The 17,207-nt window shown below is 35.0% G+C and overlaps 1 protein-coding gene and 1 pseudogene across 1 annotated transcript; both read left to right on the forward strand.

Annotated features, from left to right (window-relative positions):
- The first annotated feature begins 386 nt into the window (after positions 1–386).
- Positions 387–7,276, forward strand: LOC133823705 (regulatory-associated protein of TOR 1-like; annotated as a pseudogene).
- A 4,218-nt stretch (positions 7,277–11,494) lies between these two features.
- Positions 11,495–15,120, forward strand: LOC133822236 (protein SIEVE ELEMENT OCCLUSION B-like). The gene is made up of 7 exons (XM_062254504.1): positions 11,495–12,081; positions 12,178–12,282; positions 12,623–13,074; positions 13,171–13,271; positions 13,394–13,530; positions 13,628–14,119; positions 14,219–15,120. Exons 1-7 carry the CDS (start codon positions 11,530–11,532, stop codon positions 14,843–14,845), a joined length of 2,466 nt encoding a protein of 821 aa, XP_062110488.1. The 5' UTR covers positions 11,495–11,529; the 3' UTR covers positions 14,846–15,120.
- Positions 15,121–17,207: the final 2,087 nt, after the last annotated feature.

Genomic DNA, 17,207 nt, shown 5'->3' on the forward strand with positions numbered 1-17,207 from the left:
TGATGAGTCCAGCTTTCAAGGTCATAATTTCTGGTCTCGAAAACTGGGTGTAACATATACACTTGAGTCTAATATCACTTCCATCCTAAGCCCTTCTACACTTTCCAAGGTCACTCAACTACTAAAAAAAAACACTCCATATGAAGCTAAAAGGAAACTAAGCAAGTTACGGTTGGGATACCAGTCGATCCATGTGTGTAAATATGACTGCTGCTTATTTTACAATGAGCATGCAAGTAAAGATTCATGTCCGATGTATGGGAGTAGTAGATGGATCAATGAAAAGACAAGGGGGAAAACGGTTCCACATAAGGTCATGCGTTATTTTTCGCTGACTCCCAAATTAAAAAAATGTATAGTTCAAGGCATATAGTGAATGACGTGTTATGGCATCATACAAGAAGATCGAAAACGATGGGGTGATACGTCATCTAGTTGATGGGTCTGCGTGGAAGGATTTCGACACCAAACATCCAGAGTTTGCAAAAGATCCCGAAAATGAAATAAAATATATATCAGCGGCGACACAGTATATTCACATTGTCGTCGCAAGTGATTTCGTGGAACAAGCCAAAACGACACAAATCTGCAACGACTTTTTAAACATTACCGGTGACACTATTTTGCCACTGATATACATTATTAGTGGCGAGGTGGAATGTCGTCGCTGATAGGAGCTTTTAGGCACAACTTTTCTACGGCGACATGTCGACGCTGATTAGTATCAGTGGTGACATGTTGGGCTTTTAACGACGATAGGCGTTGCCACTGATACACATATTTCTTGTAGTGAAATACTCTATTGTTTTTTTTCTCACTACAAGAAAAACCACTTTTCACAACACATGGTTATAAGACTCTTGAAAAAGTACTATAAAAGCTAGTTAAAAAAATGGGACATAAAATGCGCTATAGTGTAAAATTGGCGGGTAAGTGAATTTAGTTAGAGGGAAACTGAAAACATATATCGTTATTTTTTCCTACTTCTCTTTTGTGTTCTCCTCTATCTCACCCAAATCACTCTCCCTCTGATAGCTTCTCTCATCTTTATCACGCTCATTTTCTCTTACATCTAGATTCTAATTAGTGTAGAGCTCAACAAACGTGGCAGTGGCGATGGTGAATCAGAGAATGGCGTGGTCGATTTGACGAGTCAGGTACACCTGATGGAGAAGGAAGATGCGCAGAGGTCCGAGAGGGAGAGGAAGGAGTTCGAGGAGAGGGAGAAGGCCTGGCTCGAGGCCATTGAGATGAAAAGGAAGAAGATGGAAGAAGAAGAAGAAGAAGAATATGGGTATAATCTAATATTTTCTTGAATTCATTGTTTATAATTTTGTCAAAAAGTCAATTACCGCCGCTTCCTCTCCTAATTAGTCACTGTGGCTATAAGAGGAAAAAGTTGTGTTGATTTCTTAAAGCATTATGTGGTTTAGGCTTTATCTCTATGCTTGTGTCTCGTTAATTTCCCCTTGTTGATAGATAGGGCCGTCTTTGTAGCCCTTCCTTAATTGGGGGACAATGCTTACAATAACTTGCACTTTTCTGTAGATCAACTTTTTAATGAGATGATTTTCTTTAAGGTTTTACTTAGTCAATGTCATCGATTTCTAGCGCTGGTTCTGCTTGGAAGATTCCTTGATATGGGAACCTGGGTTGTAAATCTGATACTTTGTTCGCTTCTATATAGCGGGTCTAATTTATTTGGTGGTAAAATGTGATGCTGTATTTTATTTTCTAATCATTTTTTGTTTTTGCATGCCCTGTATGTAGGGATATTTCCATATGTTCTGAAGCTATTGCAAACAACAACACTAGAACTACGACAGATTCTTGTGTTCATCTGGACGAAGATTCTTGCTCTTGATAAGGTATTCATGTGATTTTAGCTATACCTTGGTCTAAATGGCCTTGTAATTTTGTTTGTAGTTATTTACAGACATGTTGTCTTTGGTTTATAATTATGCTCTGACAATTGATTGTTTTGTTAGTGGATTGATAGTCATGCCAGGTTGATCTAGTGAAGGATGGGGGACTTACATATTTCATCAGATTTCTTGATAGCCAGGAAGCATATCCAGAACAGCGTGCAATGGCTACATTTGTTTTGGCTGTAATTGTGGATGGTCACAGACGGGGTCAAGAAGCCCGTATTGAAGCAAGTTTGATCCAAGTTTGCTTGAGGCACCTTCAAGTTTCAACCCCAAGTGATGCACAAACTGAACCCCTATTTCTTCAGTGGCTTTGTCTCTATCTGGGAAAGCTATGGGAAGATTTTCCTGAGGCTCAAATAATGGGTTTATGAGAAGACGCTCTAGCTATATATGCTCCTTTGCTCTCTGCTCCTCAACCAAAGGTTCACCTTTCATATATCAATTATTATACTTTTGTTTATATATATATATAAAGATGGAAGTATTTCTATTTCTACATATAAATTGATCTTAATACTTGTGTCCTATTTTCAGGTTAGGGCTTCTACTGTTTTTGCATTGGGTACCCTTCTTGATGTGGGCTCTAACTTGTGTAGAGATGGTGTTGGAAGAGATGAAGAATGTGATAATGATGAAAAAATTAGAGCAGAAATTAGTATTATTAAAAGCCTATTAAGCGTAGCTTTAGATGGAAGTCCGTTAGTCAAAGAGAGGTTGTTGTTGGTATGTAGTTTATCATAAAAAATTGCCTATTCATTTGTTGACTTGTTTAGTTCTAAGAAGTCGTTTTCACCAGGTTTTTAGGAATTATATTGGCAACTTGTTCATACTCTTGAGGCTGCTCAAACAAACCTGCTCCTCCCGAGGCAGTATTGTAATTTGTCAACTGAGCTAATGAAGTTTGATTTCTTTTCCATCTTGGCAGTTCTAGGGAGATTTTCCTTTGGTCACAGCAATCATCTCAAGTAAATTGTTGTAGCATATTGGAAGCATACTCGGTCTCCTTTGAGTTCCCTGCCTTCTTTGGCTCATATAAGAAGTCCAAGTAGTTTTCTTCCATCTCAGATTGGTCCAGTATCAAGAGTTGGCACTGACAGCTCGTCTCTTGTTCGAGATGGAAGGGTCTGCACTAGCAGCCCTCTTTCTACTTCTGGATTTATGCATGGTTCTCCATTGTCTGATGATTCATCCCAACTTTCTGATTCAGGAATATTGAATGATGGTGCAAGAAATGGAGTAGTTAACCACTAAGCAGTAAAACCCCTGGACAATGTGATGTATTCACAATATGTATCAGCCATGTGTGCTTTGGCCAAGGATCCATCTCCACGCATTGCCAGGCTTTGTCACAGGGTACTGGCTATTATAGGGATTGAGCAAGTTGTAGCTAAACCTCTAAAAACTTTTGGTGGTAATGTTCGGCCAGATCCTTTGGCATCGACTCCTTTTGGATTGGCCCGATCGTCATCATGGCTTGATATGAATGGAGGAGGTATTTTTTTTCTGTCAATTATATGCCAGGACAATCTTATTTGTTGGAATACATGTTTCTTATTATATTTGCATAATTACTTATTAAAGGAACTATTATGAACAGGCCATGCGTCCTTAACTTTCCTAACTCCTCCTATTAGCCCTCCTTGACCTAGTTATTTAACTGGGATGCAGAGAGTTTGCTCATTAGAGTTCCGACAACATTTAATGAGCTCACCCGATTCTGGACATGCTGATCCGCTTCTGGGTTTAGGGGTATCTTCTGGTTCTACTGAACACAGTCTTCTTCCTCAATCTACTATCTATAATTGTAGTTGTGGGCACTTTTCAAAGCCACTTCTCAAAGTGGAAGATGATAGTGAAGAAATATTAGCTAAAAGAGAGCAAAGAGAAAAGTTTTCCTTGGAGCACATAGCAAAATGCCAGCATTCTTGTGGGTTGTTATTTTATTGTTTGATGTTCTATAATTTAATATTTTTCTTGAATATATAGTGATTTATCTGGGGTTGTAATGTTTTTGTTTTGTTGTTTTCTATGTTGTTGGTCAGCTATAAGCAAGCCTAATACTCAAATTGCTCGGTGGGATACAAGATTTGAGATGGGTACAAAGACAATCTTGCTGCAACCATTCTCGCCAATTGTAATTACTGCAGAAGAGAATGAGCGAATCAGGTATGCTGATCTAGCACATTTCATTTAAAAAAATAAGGATTGGAAGATTAAATTCAAGTTTAATGATATTTGCCTTTGAGGATTAAAAGACTTAATTAATTTTTAATGTATTTTATGACAAAAGATGGTCATGTTTTCTGTAACTTATAGAAGCTTTGTGCTGTGGTGGTTGCTGAATGGCTTTTTATCACTTAGTATAAGTGAATAACCATAAGAAAAATTGTGTTTTGAAGTAATGTTTGCACCAAGTGGTCTATTGATTCAAGTCCTCCAATATTCCACTAAAAATAGCTTATTATTTCAGGTTTCTCAATTTTTAAAATGTTTAGTTTTTTTTTGGGTTTAAAAAGTTGGCATGTTTATGTAAATGTAATTCAGTGTATGTTTTTTATTTGGCTGCTCTGTTTGTAATGTGCTTGTGTTTTTGTATCTCTTTTTTATTTCATTGCGATGAATGTTTTATTTTATTTTTTTATGGAAATTGGGTATTACGACAATTTGCACATTTTTGGATTTATCTTTTCCTACTATTTTTTTGAGATATGTGGTATAAGTCCTTGTACTTGACTACTGTTTTGTTAACAGTTTGCTTTACCCTAATTTGAGTTTACACGTCAAGTAACATTTCGTCTTTGGTTATCTTTTAGGGTATGGAACCATGACGAGGCTACACTTCTCAACAGCTTTGATAATCATGATTTTCCAGATAAAGGAATTTCTAAGCTCTCCCTTGTGAATGAGCTAGATGACAGCTTATTTCTTGCAGCTTCATGTAAGATACTAGACTGCCCCTAGTTTTCTCATACTTTTTGGGCACGGAGCTGTTATCAGTTCAGCTCCCTGGAGTTTAACTTTCTGTCCATGCATGATCCAGGTGATGGAAATATTCGCATTTGGAAAGATTATGCATTGAAAGATGAGCAAAAACTTGTTACTGATTTCTCTTCAATTTAGGGTTATAAACTGGGCATTCGAAGCTTGAATGTTGTTGTAGATTGGCAACAACAATCTGGATATCTGGTAATTTTATTCTTAATGAAATGTAATCTTAGGGCTAACACTCATAATGCATGTAGCCAGTAATGGGCATTTAACTAATTTATTTGATGTCTTGTTGCTAGCATGCTTCTGGTGAGGTTCCTCGCATCATGATTTGGGATCTGGATAAGGAGCAACTTTTTAATTATGTTCTTTCATCACAAGACTGAAAAATATTAGCATTGGTCAGTTATACTTTTGTTGTGTTCTAGTGTGCAGTTATAATGATTGCATTAATTTTGCTACTTGCTTATTATTTTAAACTTAAAATTTGTAGAAAAGGTAGTGAGTTGATAGTTTATGAAGGACATTCCCTTGTGTTATTTTTTTTTTTTTTTTGCAGTTCATCTAATTTTGTATATATATCTAACTATAAATAATACTTCCTTTAGCTGAGGTATGGGTTTTGAATATAAATACCACATAAATTTTTCTTTGTTGGCAGCTGATCCTTGAGATTTTTCTTTTGCAATAAAATCTTTTCAGTTTTAAAAACAGTAGCAATCAAGTCCTTACTATTAATTTTTTAAACAAAAATCGTAGTTTATAAGGTCAAAATTGGTATTTCCCTGTATTAATTACACTCAAAAAATTTCTAGCTATTAGTGTATAGGAAAATAAAAAGAAAATTCATTTAAAAGCTATGATTTTTTTTAAAAAAATCACAATTAGGTCTTAAATTGCTACACTTTATTAAACTCAAGAATTTTATTGCAATTTTCATTTATAGGTATTAGATTGTCAAACAACAAAAACTTGGTGTCTATTTAGCTAATAACTTTTTTTTTTTTTTTTAAAAAACAAATTTAAGAGAATTTTTTATGCACAATTTATTTAGATGAAGGTTAACTGTTGCAATAGCATTTGGTGTTGGGTGGATTTGGTATCAAGCCTATTCTTATATTTTATTCTCAAGTACATTGAGTCAATGGGTTGCTTGATACATATTTTCTAGACATTACCTGTAAGAAAAGTTGGAGCTGCTTCTTATTTCAATCAATATCACACCGAACCTGAACTCCTATTTTTTTTATTATATATATGAGTTATTTTTGCAACTCCTAGAACTGTGCTAGTTGGGATGAGGTTTGCCAAGTTTTTTGTTGTTGATATTGATCTTTTGTTGGTATTCACTTAGCTTTGGGTGGGAGTGGTTTTTTGTTTCTTTATTCAAAAGTAATTTGATAGATTTCCAATTGTCCAAATGAGCTCTAAAATTTATAACAGGTTTCTTTCTATTTTTAATGTGCTGCTCTTTATATTTTGAGTTACATTTGTGGTTTCTTTGGTATGTCTTTATTTTTGTCTTTTGTGGTTGTGTGACTTTTCGCCGATAGGCTAGTATGTAAGGATTACTGGATTTTCTAAATGGGAGTTCTTAGTTTTATATTTTTATATATTTTGTGATAGTATGTACTTGAAATTGTTTCACTTGTTTATTTGTCTTCTCCATGTTCTCTTTGTAGTTTGCCTCTCAAGTTCATGGCAGCCAATTCACTGGTGGTTTTGTTGATGGTTCTGTCAGACTCTATGATGTGCAAACACCTGAGTCGTAAGCCACCCATTAATCCTTAAATATTTTGCTGCAAGATGTGAATCAGCTAGTTCCATTATGTGAACAATCTTCCTTCTTTGATGCACACACGAGTGATTTTTTCTTTGGTATTCTGTTAAAAAAAGAAAAAAGAAAAAATGTGACTATTGTGACTAGAAGGAGCTTTTCTCCTTAACTCATCTACCATTTATAATAGGCTGGTCTGCGCAGTACAGCCACACACTCAGAGGGTAGAAAGAGTTGTGGGTATTGGCTTTCAACCAGGACTGGATCCAGCTAAGGTAAATAGTGAATATTATGATAATAGTTTTCAGTTTCCCAAATGGTCATTACTCATGGTTAAAAGTAACACATTGCTTTCGATGATTTTACTGTCCAGATTGTCAGTGCTTCTCAGGCTGGTGACATTCAATTTCTTGATATCAGAAGTAAAAGGGATGCTTATCTCACAATTGAAGCTCACATGGGCTCTCTTACAGCTTTAGCTATTCATCGACATGCTCCCATAATCGCAAGTGGTTCAGCCAAGAAACTCATCAGATGGGTTATCTTTCAAATTGGTTATGAGTATACTGATGAGCGATAAGCCAGGGGAGTCGGTAGCACACCAACTCGCAAACTCAAACAGTAACAAAATATAAGCAGAGACGAATAAAGGTCAGTAGCAGTGAGTTACTGTTTCATTGAAATTGCACAGGATTGTTTGAGTGCCTGGCCCCTCCTCCTTTAAGAGAAATCACTCTAATTCTTGCTGACCCTTTTCTCAACTAACTCATCATTTTTTATTGCAATTTCTCCACTCCCTGGACACATGGCCATACCCCAAACATGTAAAATATTTCTCCACTACCCTGAATTCCTATTGGTTATAACCACTTCTAGTTCTAGCAATAACAGATTATCTCCTATGCAACATTCTTCTTCCGTCCAGATTGTAGGCAAAATAGATGGGAGGTCTATCTGTGGTTTGTCCATCAGTTTGTGTGTGAACCATTGAATTTCATTTAAAAGGTGGTTGCTCCTTCTATAGTTAAGGTTTAAGTTGGATTGGGGCTCTAAACAAGTTAGTGTGGTCTGTGTAAAGAAAGACAGCGCATGTTTATTTATGGTGATTTTATGTTGTCTATTTTTTAGAAATTGTTGGCAGAATTCAGGTAGGCATGGTCGGTGCCAAGAAATTCTGTTGATTTTTTGGCTCAAACTTTTATTTTAAACATGCTTTAGTAAAACTCTTTGAAGAGAAAGATATATATTCATATGATATTTACCCAGTTTTTTTTTTTCTCAATTTGCATAGACTAATCTATGTTATCAATAAGGTATCAAGTTTGAGAAAACGACTCCACAAATGTGAGCAAGGAGAATTGCAAAGTTAATTAACTTGATTATTAATTGCAAGAGGTACGTAAATATGTTCTCTTAACTCTTTTATCAATATCATACAAATGTTAGACGAGTTTGAATATCTTAAATATTCATTCTTAGAGAAGTAGGTTCTGAGATTAAAATTGTGTGTTGCGGTGATAACGGAAGGTTGAAAACTTGTGTCTTAGAGAAGTAGGTTCGGGAAAAAAAATTTGTGTGTTGTGGTGATATAAGGAAGAAAACTTATTGTGTGTTGTTTGAATTTTTTTACTTGGTATTGATAGATGGTTAGGTAAGCTTTTATATGGGACATGATGTCAGATTTTATCTAGAATTATGTATTATCTTCTTACAAATAAATTGTGTTTGCTTGAATTGGTTTGATTATATTGATATATATCTCGCCTGAGGTGTGAATAAGGGTTGGGGTGTTGGAGTTAAAAAGGGCCATAACTTTACAGAAGCAAGGAATGCTTGCTACTTGCTCGATTGGTCAGATGCAATTATTGCTGAAGGCCGTTGGGATTCTAGTGATCCAGACTTAGAGGTGCACGGAATTCCTCTTGGACCAGATTTTATGCGTGTATGGGTTGATGTTGTTGTTGTTGTGCCTGGTGCTTATTTATTTCGTCCTAATTATGTGATGCTAACGATACTGTTGGTTCAATAGTTGCATGGCCTTCTCAAAAGGTTATTCCAAGAGGTATTTATTTGGTTATTTGATTATATAATGCTTGTTCAACATTAACCGATATGCAATCCAAGATTATGATAGCATTATTGACTATTTTTGATGAATGATATGATATTTCAAGACCTCATTAGTTTTTCTTTTATGTTTTATTTACCAGATTCAACAAGTCAAGTGCAAAAGAAAATCTGATTTGGAAGACTTTGGTGTGCTGTCATTTGGAAGATCATGAATTCCTACCTTTACTTTTGAATATGCAACTGTTTAAGACTATTTTGTTGACTATTGTGAGTTTTTTTTTTTTTATGTTAATTAGGCTGTGTTGAATATCTTAAGACTTTTGCATTATTTTTTAGATAATCTTGAATGTATTTTGACACAATTATTTGGTTATATGTGTTATGAGCCATGTAATTGGTACTCAAAAATATATTTGTACAATGTTAAAAGTGTTTTAAGTATATTAAATGAAGCGGGTTTGAATTAAAGAAATAAAAAATAATTATAATGTACAGGTTTATATAATAATAATTCAAGCTTATCCAAATATTAGAATAATACAAAAAATGTGTTATTGTATCTTTTACAATAAGACTGGTTTATAAGCATAAAATTATGTTATGCAAACTATTTTCTATAATGCAGAAAGTGTGTTATTATAAAGTGTATCATAACACTACTTTATAAGTACAAAAAAGTGTTATATATTCTACTTTTTATATAGCATAATGAAATACTTATCTAACTATTAAAATAACACAACAAAAGTGTTATCGTAGGCTATACCATAACACATGTCTATAACTATGGAAAAGTGTTATGCAAAATGCTCCGACCTACTATAACACCGCTTTTCTTAACACATCAAAAAGTGTTATGGTATATATTTGATAATATTTTTTTGGTCTTATTGAAAGTATTTTTTCTTGTAGTGTCTAACACTATATCTTTTTGCAGGATTGTTTGTTTTTTAAAAAATCAAAAATATTTTTTGTCTTTCAAAATGCCAAAGGGGGAGCTTGTAAAATACATATTTGGCAATTTGAATTTTGACAAATATTTTTTTATTTATTGTGTTTATTTTTGGTTGACTATGTTAACGAAATTATATTTGATTTTATTGCTTTTAAATTATGATAATTCTCATTTATTGGTTATTGTATTTTTGGTAAGTTTATACAAATAAAGTCTTCTTGTTTACATATCTTTTTAGACTTTGTTTTCTTTTCAAATTTAACTAATTGTTTCTCCATTTTATTGTTAACCGAATATATCTCTAGGTAGCTCACAATCAGCCAAGAATGGGTAACTTCTCAAAGTCAGTTAAAGAGAGAATCTGACCATGATCAAGACCAGATTCGAGCCTTTTTGCAACAATAGAATCTCTGTCTGTCCCCACAATTTTGGCTGAATTGATTGTGATTGAAAATTTATCTTTGGAAACTGTCTTTGTGTGTGTTGTGCGTCTAGAATTGTGTAAAGCTGACTTTGGGTAATCATTTTGTGTAAAAAAACGAAACATAGCATCAGCCATAGGTTAACTTTTCTTCGCCATAATTTCTTATACTTTTATAAGAATGTCTTTCATTTATAAATGATAATTGTTTTTCTATTCCTTTATTATTTTGTGTTTCATTGTAATTTCTTGTGTGTTAAGCAAAATCTCAAAGAGAAGAACGTGAAGAACAACTTTTGAGAGAAGGTTCATCAAAGTCTTGCATCGGGAGGAAGCAAGCATTCATCAAGCAATTTGAAGGGAGTTCAAACCTTGATGTCTTAAGGAGATTCATTCAGCAAAGAGAGAGTATATCAAGCTTGCGACAAAACCATTAGAGGGAGTCTAAGTTTTGTTTAAGTCAATTACTTTGTATTTGTGAAATTTGACTAATGAATCTTATCTTTGGGCGTGGCTCCTTAGACTAGTAATATCCAAAGGATATTGAGACCACGTAAACAAACTTTGTGTTTCATTTTATGATTCAGTTAATTCTATTTTATCACACTGGTTTGATAATGTGTAGTGACAGAAACTTGATCTGTAGTTACAGAAAACTAATTTGGTGTAACAACTTATTTGTTCCACATTTAATTAATTTGATTAATTAAATAAAAAGTTGATAACCATACATTATTGAAATTCAAATATATTGCTTGTACCACCAAACTTTTTAGTGATAACATAAATTATAGATATGAATCTGTTTTATTAGCCATAAATTTTTCAATTCTTGTCACATTTTTTTTCTCAATTTTTTTTTATAGTTTATATATATATATATATATCATGCACACCGTTTATAACTTCAATAAATAATTTATAGACCAGGGACAGAATACTAAGAGAGACAAAACAACTTATATAATCCTTCCCCGGCGTAAATATATACTATACGAAAACAACTTGGTCAAAAAACCAAATTGGTCACGCACAGTAGTGTACGTACCAACAACCAGTCTACATATAATTAATGGAGAAGCAAGAAATAAAATTCCTTCTGCATGAAACATAAACGACAAAACTTTAGTAAAGGCAAAGGAAGAATTTGAAAATGGGACAGAATATGAGAAACCCCATATCCTAAGCTTTAACATATGTCTCACTAGGACCACTTTATATTTGTATGGTCTAAAACCTCAACGGAAGCAAGGTAGCAAAGCCAACAGAACTGAAGAATTTTTATTTTGAAGAGACTCCTTTACTCTTCTTTTGCATGCACTATATTATCCATTATTTTCTCTAAATTCTAGTGTCTCACTCACATTCTTCATTGTGAAAGCCAAAAATGGACACAAAGACCACCACAGCCATTCCACCTCAAAATCTTTCCTCTGCCTATGGAGTACCACAAAACCTGGCGGCAACGCCGACAGCAGCCTCTGCCTACGCAGTACCTCAAAACCAGCTCCAGCTGACGCCAACTGCGACGTATGCAACTCAACCCTTGACACCGACTGCGGCGTCGTATGCACCTCAAACACTGAATACAACGACCCCACCTCATCATCAAAATCTAACATCTGGGGTTACGCCGCACCAGAGCCTAGCCTCGCCAGGCATTGTGCCTCATCAGAAACGAGCTGCTCATTCATCAGCAGTTGGACTCGGTAGCCGCACGGCTCGTACGGCACTCGGACTGGACGGCCGTGCGTCTCGCACTCTCGGACTTGACAGCCGTGCAACCCGTGGTGGAACGTCCGACGAGACTGAGCTGAGCAAAAGAATCATGGATCTTCATGAGTCTGATGAGCGTGGTCTTGCTGTTAAGCCTGTTCTTCACATCATCGATGTCATTTTTCACCGCGCTACTGCTGACCTACCTGGATTCAATCTTCAGGTATCGTATATTAATTATTCAAACACTTTGCTCAAGCTACTCTCTCTTGAATATCATTTTTAATAACTCTCGACTATTTTCAATGATTTATTACAGCATTCAGACATTGGTACCGATGAAAAATCTGTCGTGTATTCTGTTGCTAGTCTTCAAGATAATGTCGAAATCCCTGCTAGGATTACGAACGCCATATCATGCGAGGTAATAGTTACATATATATATATATACATTTTTATATTTATGCTCACAAATTATGTGAGGTTTTTCATTAATGAATAGATAAGGTGTAAACATTTCAATTGTTGACAGGGAGTAGGACAGGAAAAAAAAACCGAATGAGGATCCTAGTAAAAAAGATTATACTACTTTTATTACAAGTTATAAAATAAACAAACAAATTGCCATAGATACATAAAATAATGTAAGAATCCGTAAAAATGCGCACACTATATATTAATAGCACTGTTAAGTTACTGGTGGCTGAGTTCGTTGACTTGTTTGACCTTTTGGGGACACACATGCATATTTTGTATTATGACAGATCCTCAGCAAGTGCTCAGCTGGAGTGGATGTGCACACCATTACAATGGAAATATTACAGATAATCAAGCACTACGGGTGGGACTCGAAGGTTCTGCTAGCCTTGGTGGCATTCGCTGTGACTTTTGGCGAGTTTCGACTGGTCCTCCAGCAATACTCAACCAATCCACTCGCCAAAGCGGTTGCTCTTCTCAAACAATTGCCTGAACTTTTGGAGCATGCTGGGGCTTTAAAGCCAAAACTCGACGCTCTCTACGATTTGAACAAGGAAATCCTTGACGTGACAAAGAAAATTGTCGACTTCTATGACCTTCCAAGGAATGAGTATTTTACTGCTGACTCCCCTGAAATTCTATCTGCTGCTTCTCATATCCCAACTGCTGTTTATTGGACCATTCGGAGTATTGTTGTTTCTTCAACTCAAATTTTGGCCCTCACCGGCATGGGAATTGAGTATGTATAAATGCATATTAGTTTAATTGGGCTTATATAGTACTATATGTCTAGGGATGTGACCATATATTGTTGACTTTTTACATGTTTCGCCAGGTATCTAACGGAGCCATGGGAGCTGTCTTCCTTGGCCCATAAGCTCAACAACATAAAAGGGCATGTTGTTGACATTATCGAACGTTGTTACAAGTTTGTTGGTGAGTTCTGCTTCTTATATGGATTCAATATGTGATATATATTCTAACATATTATATATTCTTTTCTACGTTAATGAACGTTACATACGGCTAATATAAATGGCATGTGTATGTTGATACAGAGAAGAAGAAAGAGGATGAAGCATATGAGTATCTTGTGCGTACTTTCCAAATTACACACATCGATAACTCAAAGCCTCTGAGGGTTTTATTCAATGAAGATCCCCAAGCACTCTATGATTGCTACAGCAAGAAAAGGGTTTGCTCAGAAACAAATATTTAATTTATTGATTTCGCATTTTGTTGTTATTTTTTGAGCTTAATAATTTCACGTGTATTTGGTATATATAAAACAGATCATAATCGAGGATTTGAAGAGAAAAGTTGTGGCCTTATTCATCACAGAATTAGATCCTGAACTCATTCGTTCACCTGAATATGCAATCTTACAACAAATGTACGCAGAAAAGAGGCACAACATGACAAGATCTGAGAGTCAATATGAAGTGGTTTGGGTTCCAATCTCAAACGTGTGGAATGATGACAAGTACAGAGTATTTGATAGGTTAAAAGAACAAATGGAATGGCACTCGGTGCACCATCCTTCAGCTGTAACCCGAGTGGCCCCAAGATTCTTCAGAGAGAAATGGGGCTTTGTTAAGAAGCCTATCCTCGTGGTGATCGACACTCAAGGCAGAGTTATGCACAACAATGCCATTCACATGATGTGTATTTGGGGAAGCCTATCCTACCCTTTTACCGCCAACAGAGAAAAATTGTTGTGGGAGGATAATGCCTGGACCATGGACCTGCTCATCGATGGCCTTGACCCCAATGTTTCTATTTGGGTAAGAGTTTTAACTATATATATGCTAGCTGACATGACATATACATGTGTGTATATATATATATATAGTACTAATAACGTGCTTAATTTATTGGTTTAGATCCAAGAACAAAAGCACGTTTGCTTGTATGGAGGAGAAGACATTGACTGGATAAGGAAATTCACAAGAATTGCTAAGGATGTTGCCCGCGAATCTGGGATTCAACTGGAGTTGCTTTACGTGGGGAAGAGCAAACCTCACGAGAAAGCAACAAGGAACATCATCGAGCTGATTTTGAAGGAGAACCTAAGCAGAACCTTGGACTGGAACCTTATCTGGTACTTTTGGCTGCGGTTGGAGAGCATGTGGCACTCCAAGGGGCAACTGACCACGGCTGAAACTGTCAAGCACGACCGTGTAATGCAAGGAATCATTGCGATGCTGAGCTATGGGTCCAGTAGCCAAGGTTGGGCTGTTATCAGCAAAGGTTTTGAGGGAATGGTTAAGGGCAACGGGGAGCACATGTTTAGGGGCTTGACTGAGCATGGCCTATGGAAGACGAGGGAGGCAGTGATCGGTTTCGTGCCCGCTCTGGATGAGTACCTTCAGAAGCTCCATGTTGACGCACCACACCACTGCACCAGCCTCATTTTGCCAGCCACTGGTGCAATGCCCGAAACCGTGGCTTGCTCTGAGTGCGGCCGTTTGATGGAGAGGTACACCATGTTCCGCTGCTGCCTTGACTAATATTGACCATTTCATCGTGAACTTGATGACGAGTTGATATGCACGCATAATATTGGCATGGCGCCTCTATGACAATAAAAGAACATCGTCATCGATCATAAATAAATTGTTATGAGAATATTGTCGTAATTGTTTTATCTTATATATATATTTATTTTTTAAAAAAATATTTTGGGACAAAATTTATATCCTGTATTGCATTGCTGTTGCTTTGGCAACTACAACCAAGTTTTCTGTTATTTTAATTATTGAATAAATAAATAATACTTGCTGTTTTTCATGCCAATACTACTATTATTTGTTGGGTATATTAAGTGTATATATCTTATAAATATTACTGCGGGATCTGATTCATATGTTTATAACTCTAAATAATTAATATTAATTCAAAGTCTATGCATAGTGTGGTAATGGAAAATTTGTGTGTGTATTAGCATTTAAAAAGGGGGCCGGTTTAAAATAATCTTAGTCGAAAAATATAGAAATTTAAGAGAAACTCCGAACCCAAAACCAAATTGGAGAAACTTTTGGGAACTTCTAGTAGATTAAAAACAATTATGGTAAATTATTATTGGGCATTTAATATGTAGATATTGTTAAAGAAAAGTAAAACTTAGGAAAAAATTACCATTTTGTATATCTAAAACTCAAGATGTACATAATGGCATTACTTTGTATAAAAATGACAATAACATAAATTTAGAATCCCAAATATATTCAAAGTGCATTTGAGATAATTATGTCACAAAAACATATTCACTTTTGTAAATTTATTAAATTAGTGAATTGGTAAATTAAGTAGTATCATAATACCCCATTCTATTGATGATTTAAAAAATTTCCGATTAATGATTAAACTAATAATATATTAAGGAATATAGAAAGATATTTGGGCTTATGTATGGTGACACTTAGCCACATCTTTGTTAGATGTCCCCGCTTGGAATTTCTTGGAGCACAATTAATTGGAAGTTTGACCATCATTTGGTTAGATGTCAAATTAATAAGGGGTAGTAATGTAATGACTAAGCTTATAAATAGGAAAGTGTAGGCCTTGATCTCCATCTTTTTCCATTTTACAAAGAGAAACTTTTCCTTTCTCTCTCATCCTCACTTTGACCAAGTACTTCCCAAGCCTTTTGTTTAATTTTCTTCACCAACTCTCAAGAAGATCAATACCGTGTGTGCTTTAAATGATTAAATAGATAAAGACAAGAAGACATTACTATAAATATAGGTTTTTTTTACGTTTTTTTTTCAACCTTAAAAGAAAATCACAGATAAAAGGTTTGAATGAGTCTAAAATATCACATTTAATAACCGCGCTCTATTTTATTGCGGTTTTAAGGCTTGGGAAAGCAGAGACTTTTCTTTGCGGTTCTTTAGAAGGAACCGCAGAGAAAAGTGGAGGGGCTTTCTCCACGGTTATATGGCAAAAACCGCGGAGAAAATAACAAAACAGCATAGAAAAAGAACACTTTTTTCTGCAGTTTACTTTTCTTTGTGGTCGCAAACACAACGGTTCTTGGTACTCCCAAAAACCGCGGAGTATTAAGGGAAAAAACCACAGATGAAAGTCTTTTTTGTAGTAGTGAGAGTATATTGTATGGAAGTGTAGGATACTTTTAAAGGTATAGTTTTTCTCAATTTAATTTCCTTCTGTCTATTATTTTCTTGGTTAAGTTATGAGTTAAAGATGACTTTGGTTTTATGGGGGAGATTGAAAGGTGATCAAAAGATTTAAAGGACGAGTTTCAATATTATAAAGGACACTCACCCAAACTTAGGTCTACAAAAGCAAATTTAGAGGTTTTAGAGTTTTGGTTTCTAAAATCTATGGAGGAGATGCATGTAATATATTTTTGGGCTTTTATTGTGTTTGTAATATGTTATAAGCGTGTTGTGGTGATTGATAATTTATGATTTTGGATATAGAAACCCAAAGGGATGTGAGAAATCCTAAGTTTTCATAGCTTTAGGCAAACATATATTTTTCCATGTTAGGGTTGAGATTTCCAATGGGTCTAACTCCTAAAACTCCACCTGAACCTATATGATATTATTTGATAAAAATAAAATTTAAGAAGAGTAGATGGGTTTAGACTGTTTACATGCTAAAAATGGTTAATATTGATCAAGTTATGTTCATTGAAAAATTATCATGCAAAACTAATTTTTAGAAAATAGTTTTGATCTTTGAATTTGAGAAATCATTTTACCTGAACAAATATGATTGTTTTTCCTTGATATTTTTATGAGACATTCTTAATCAATTTCTAAGTTTGAGAGAAATCCAACAAATGGTTTGAGAACAACAATTTTTACAAAATAGGATTTTAATATGAAATTTTGGTTTTTACTA

Source organism: Humulus lupulus, chromosome 3 (assembly GCF_963169125.1).
Source record: "Humulus lupulus chromosome 3, drHumLupu1.1, whole genome shotgun sequence".
Classification (NCBI taxonomy): Eukaryota; Viridiplantae; Streptophyta; class Magnoliopsida; order Rosales; family Cannabaceae; genus Humulus; species Humulus lupulus.

Excerpts from the sequence above, each read along its gene's own strand:
- LOC133822236 (XM_062254504.1), top strand. The coding sequence starts at position 11,530 with ATGGACACAAAGACCACCACAGCCATTCCACCTCAAAATCTTTCCTCT. Across the intron at positions 13,075-13,170 it reads CTCACCGGCATGGGAATTGA|GTATCTAACGGAGCCATGGG; the intron begins GTATGTATAAAT and ends ATGTTTCGCCAG. Across the intron at positions 13,272-13,393 it reads ACGTTGTTACAAGTTTGTTG|AGAAGAAGAAAGAGGATGAA; the intron begins GTGAGTTCTGCT and ends ATGTTGATACAG.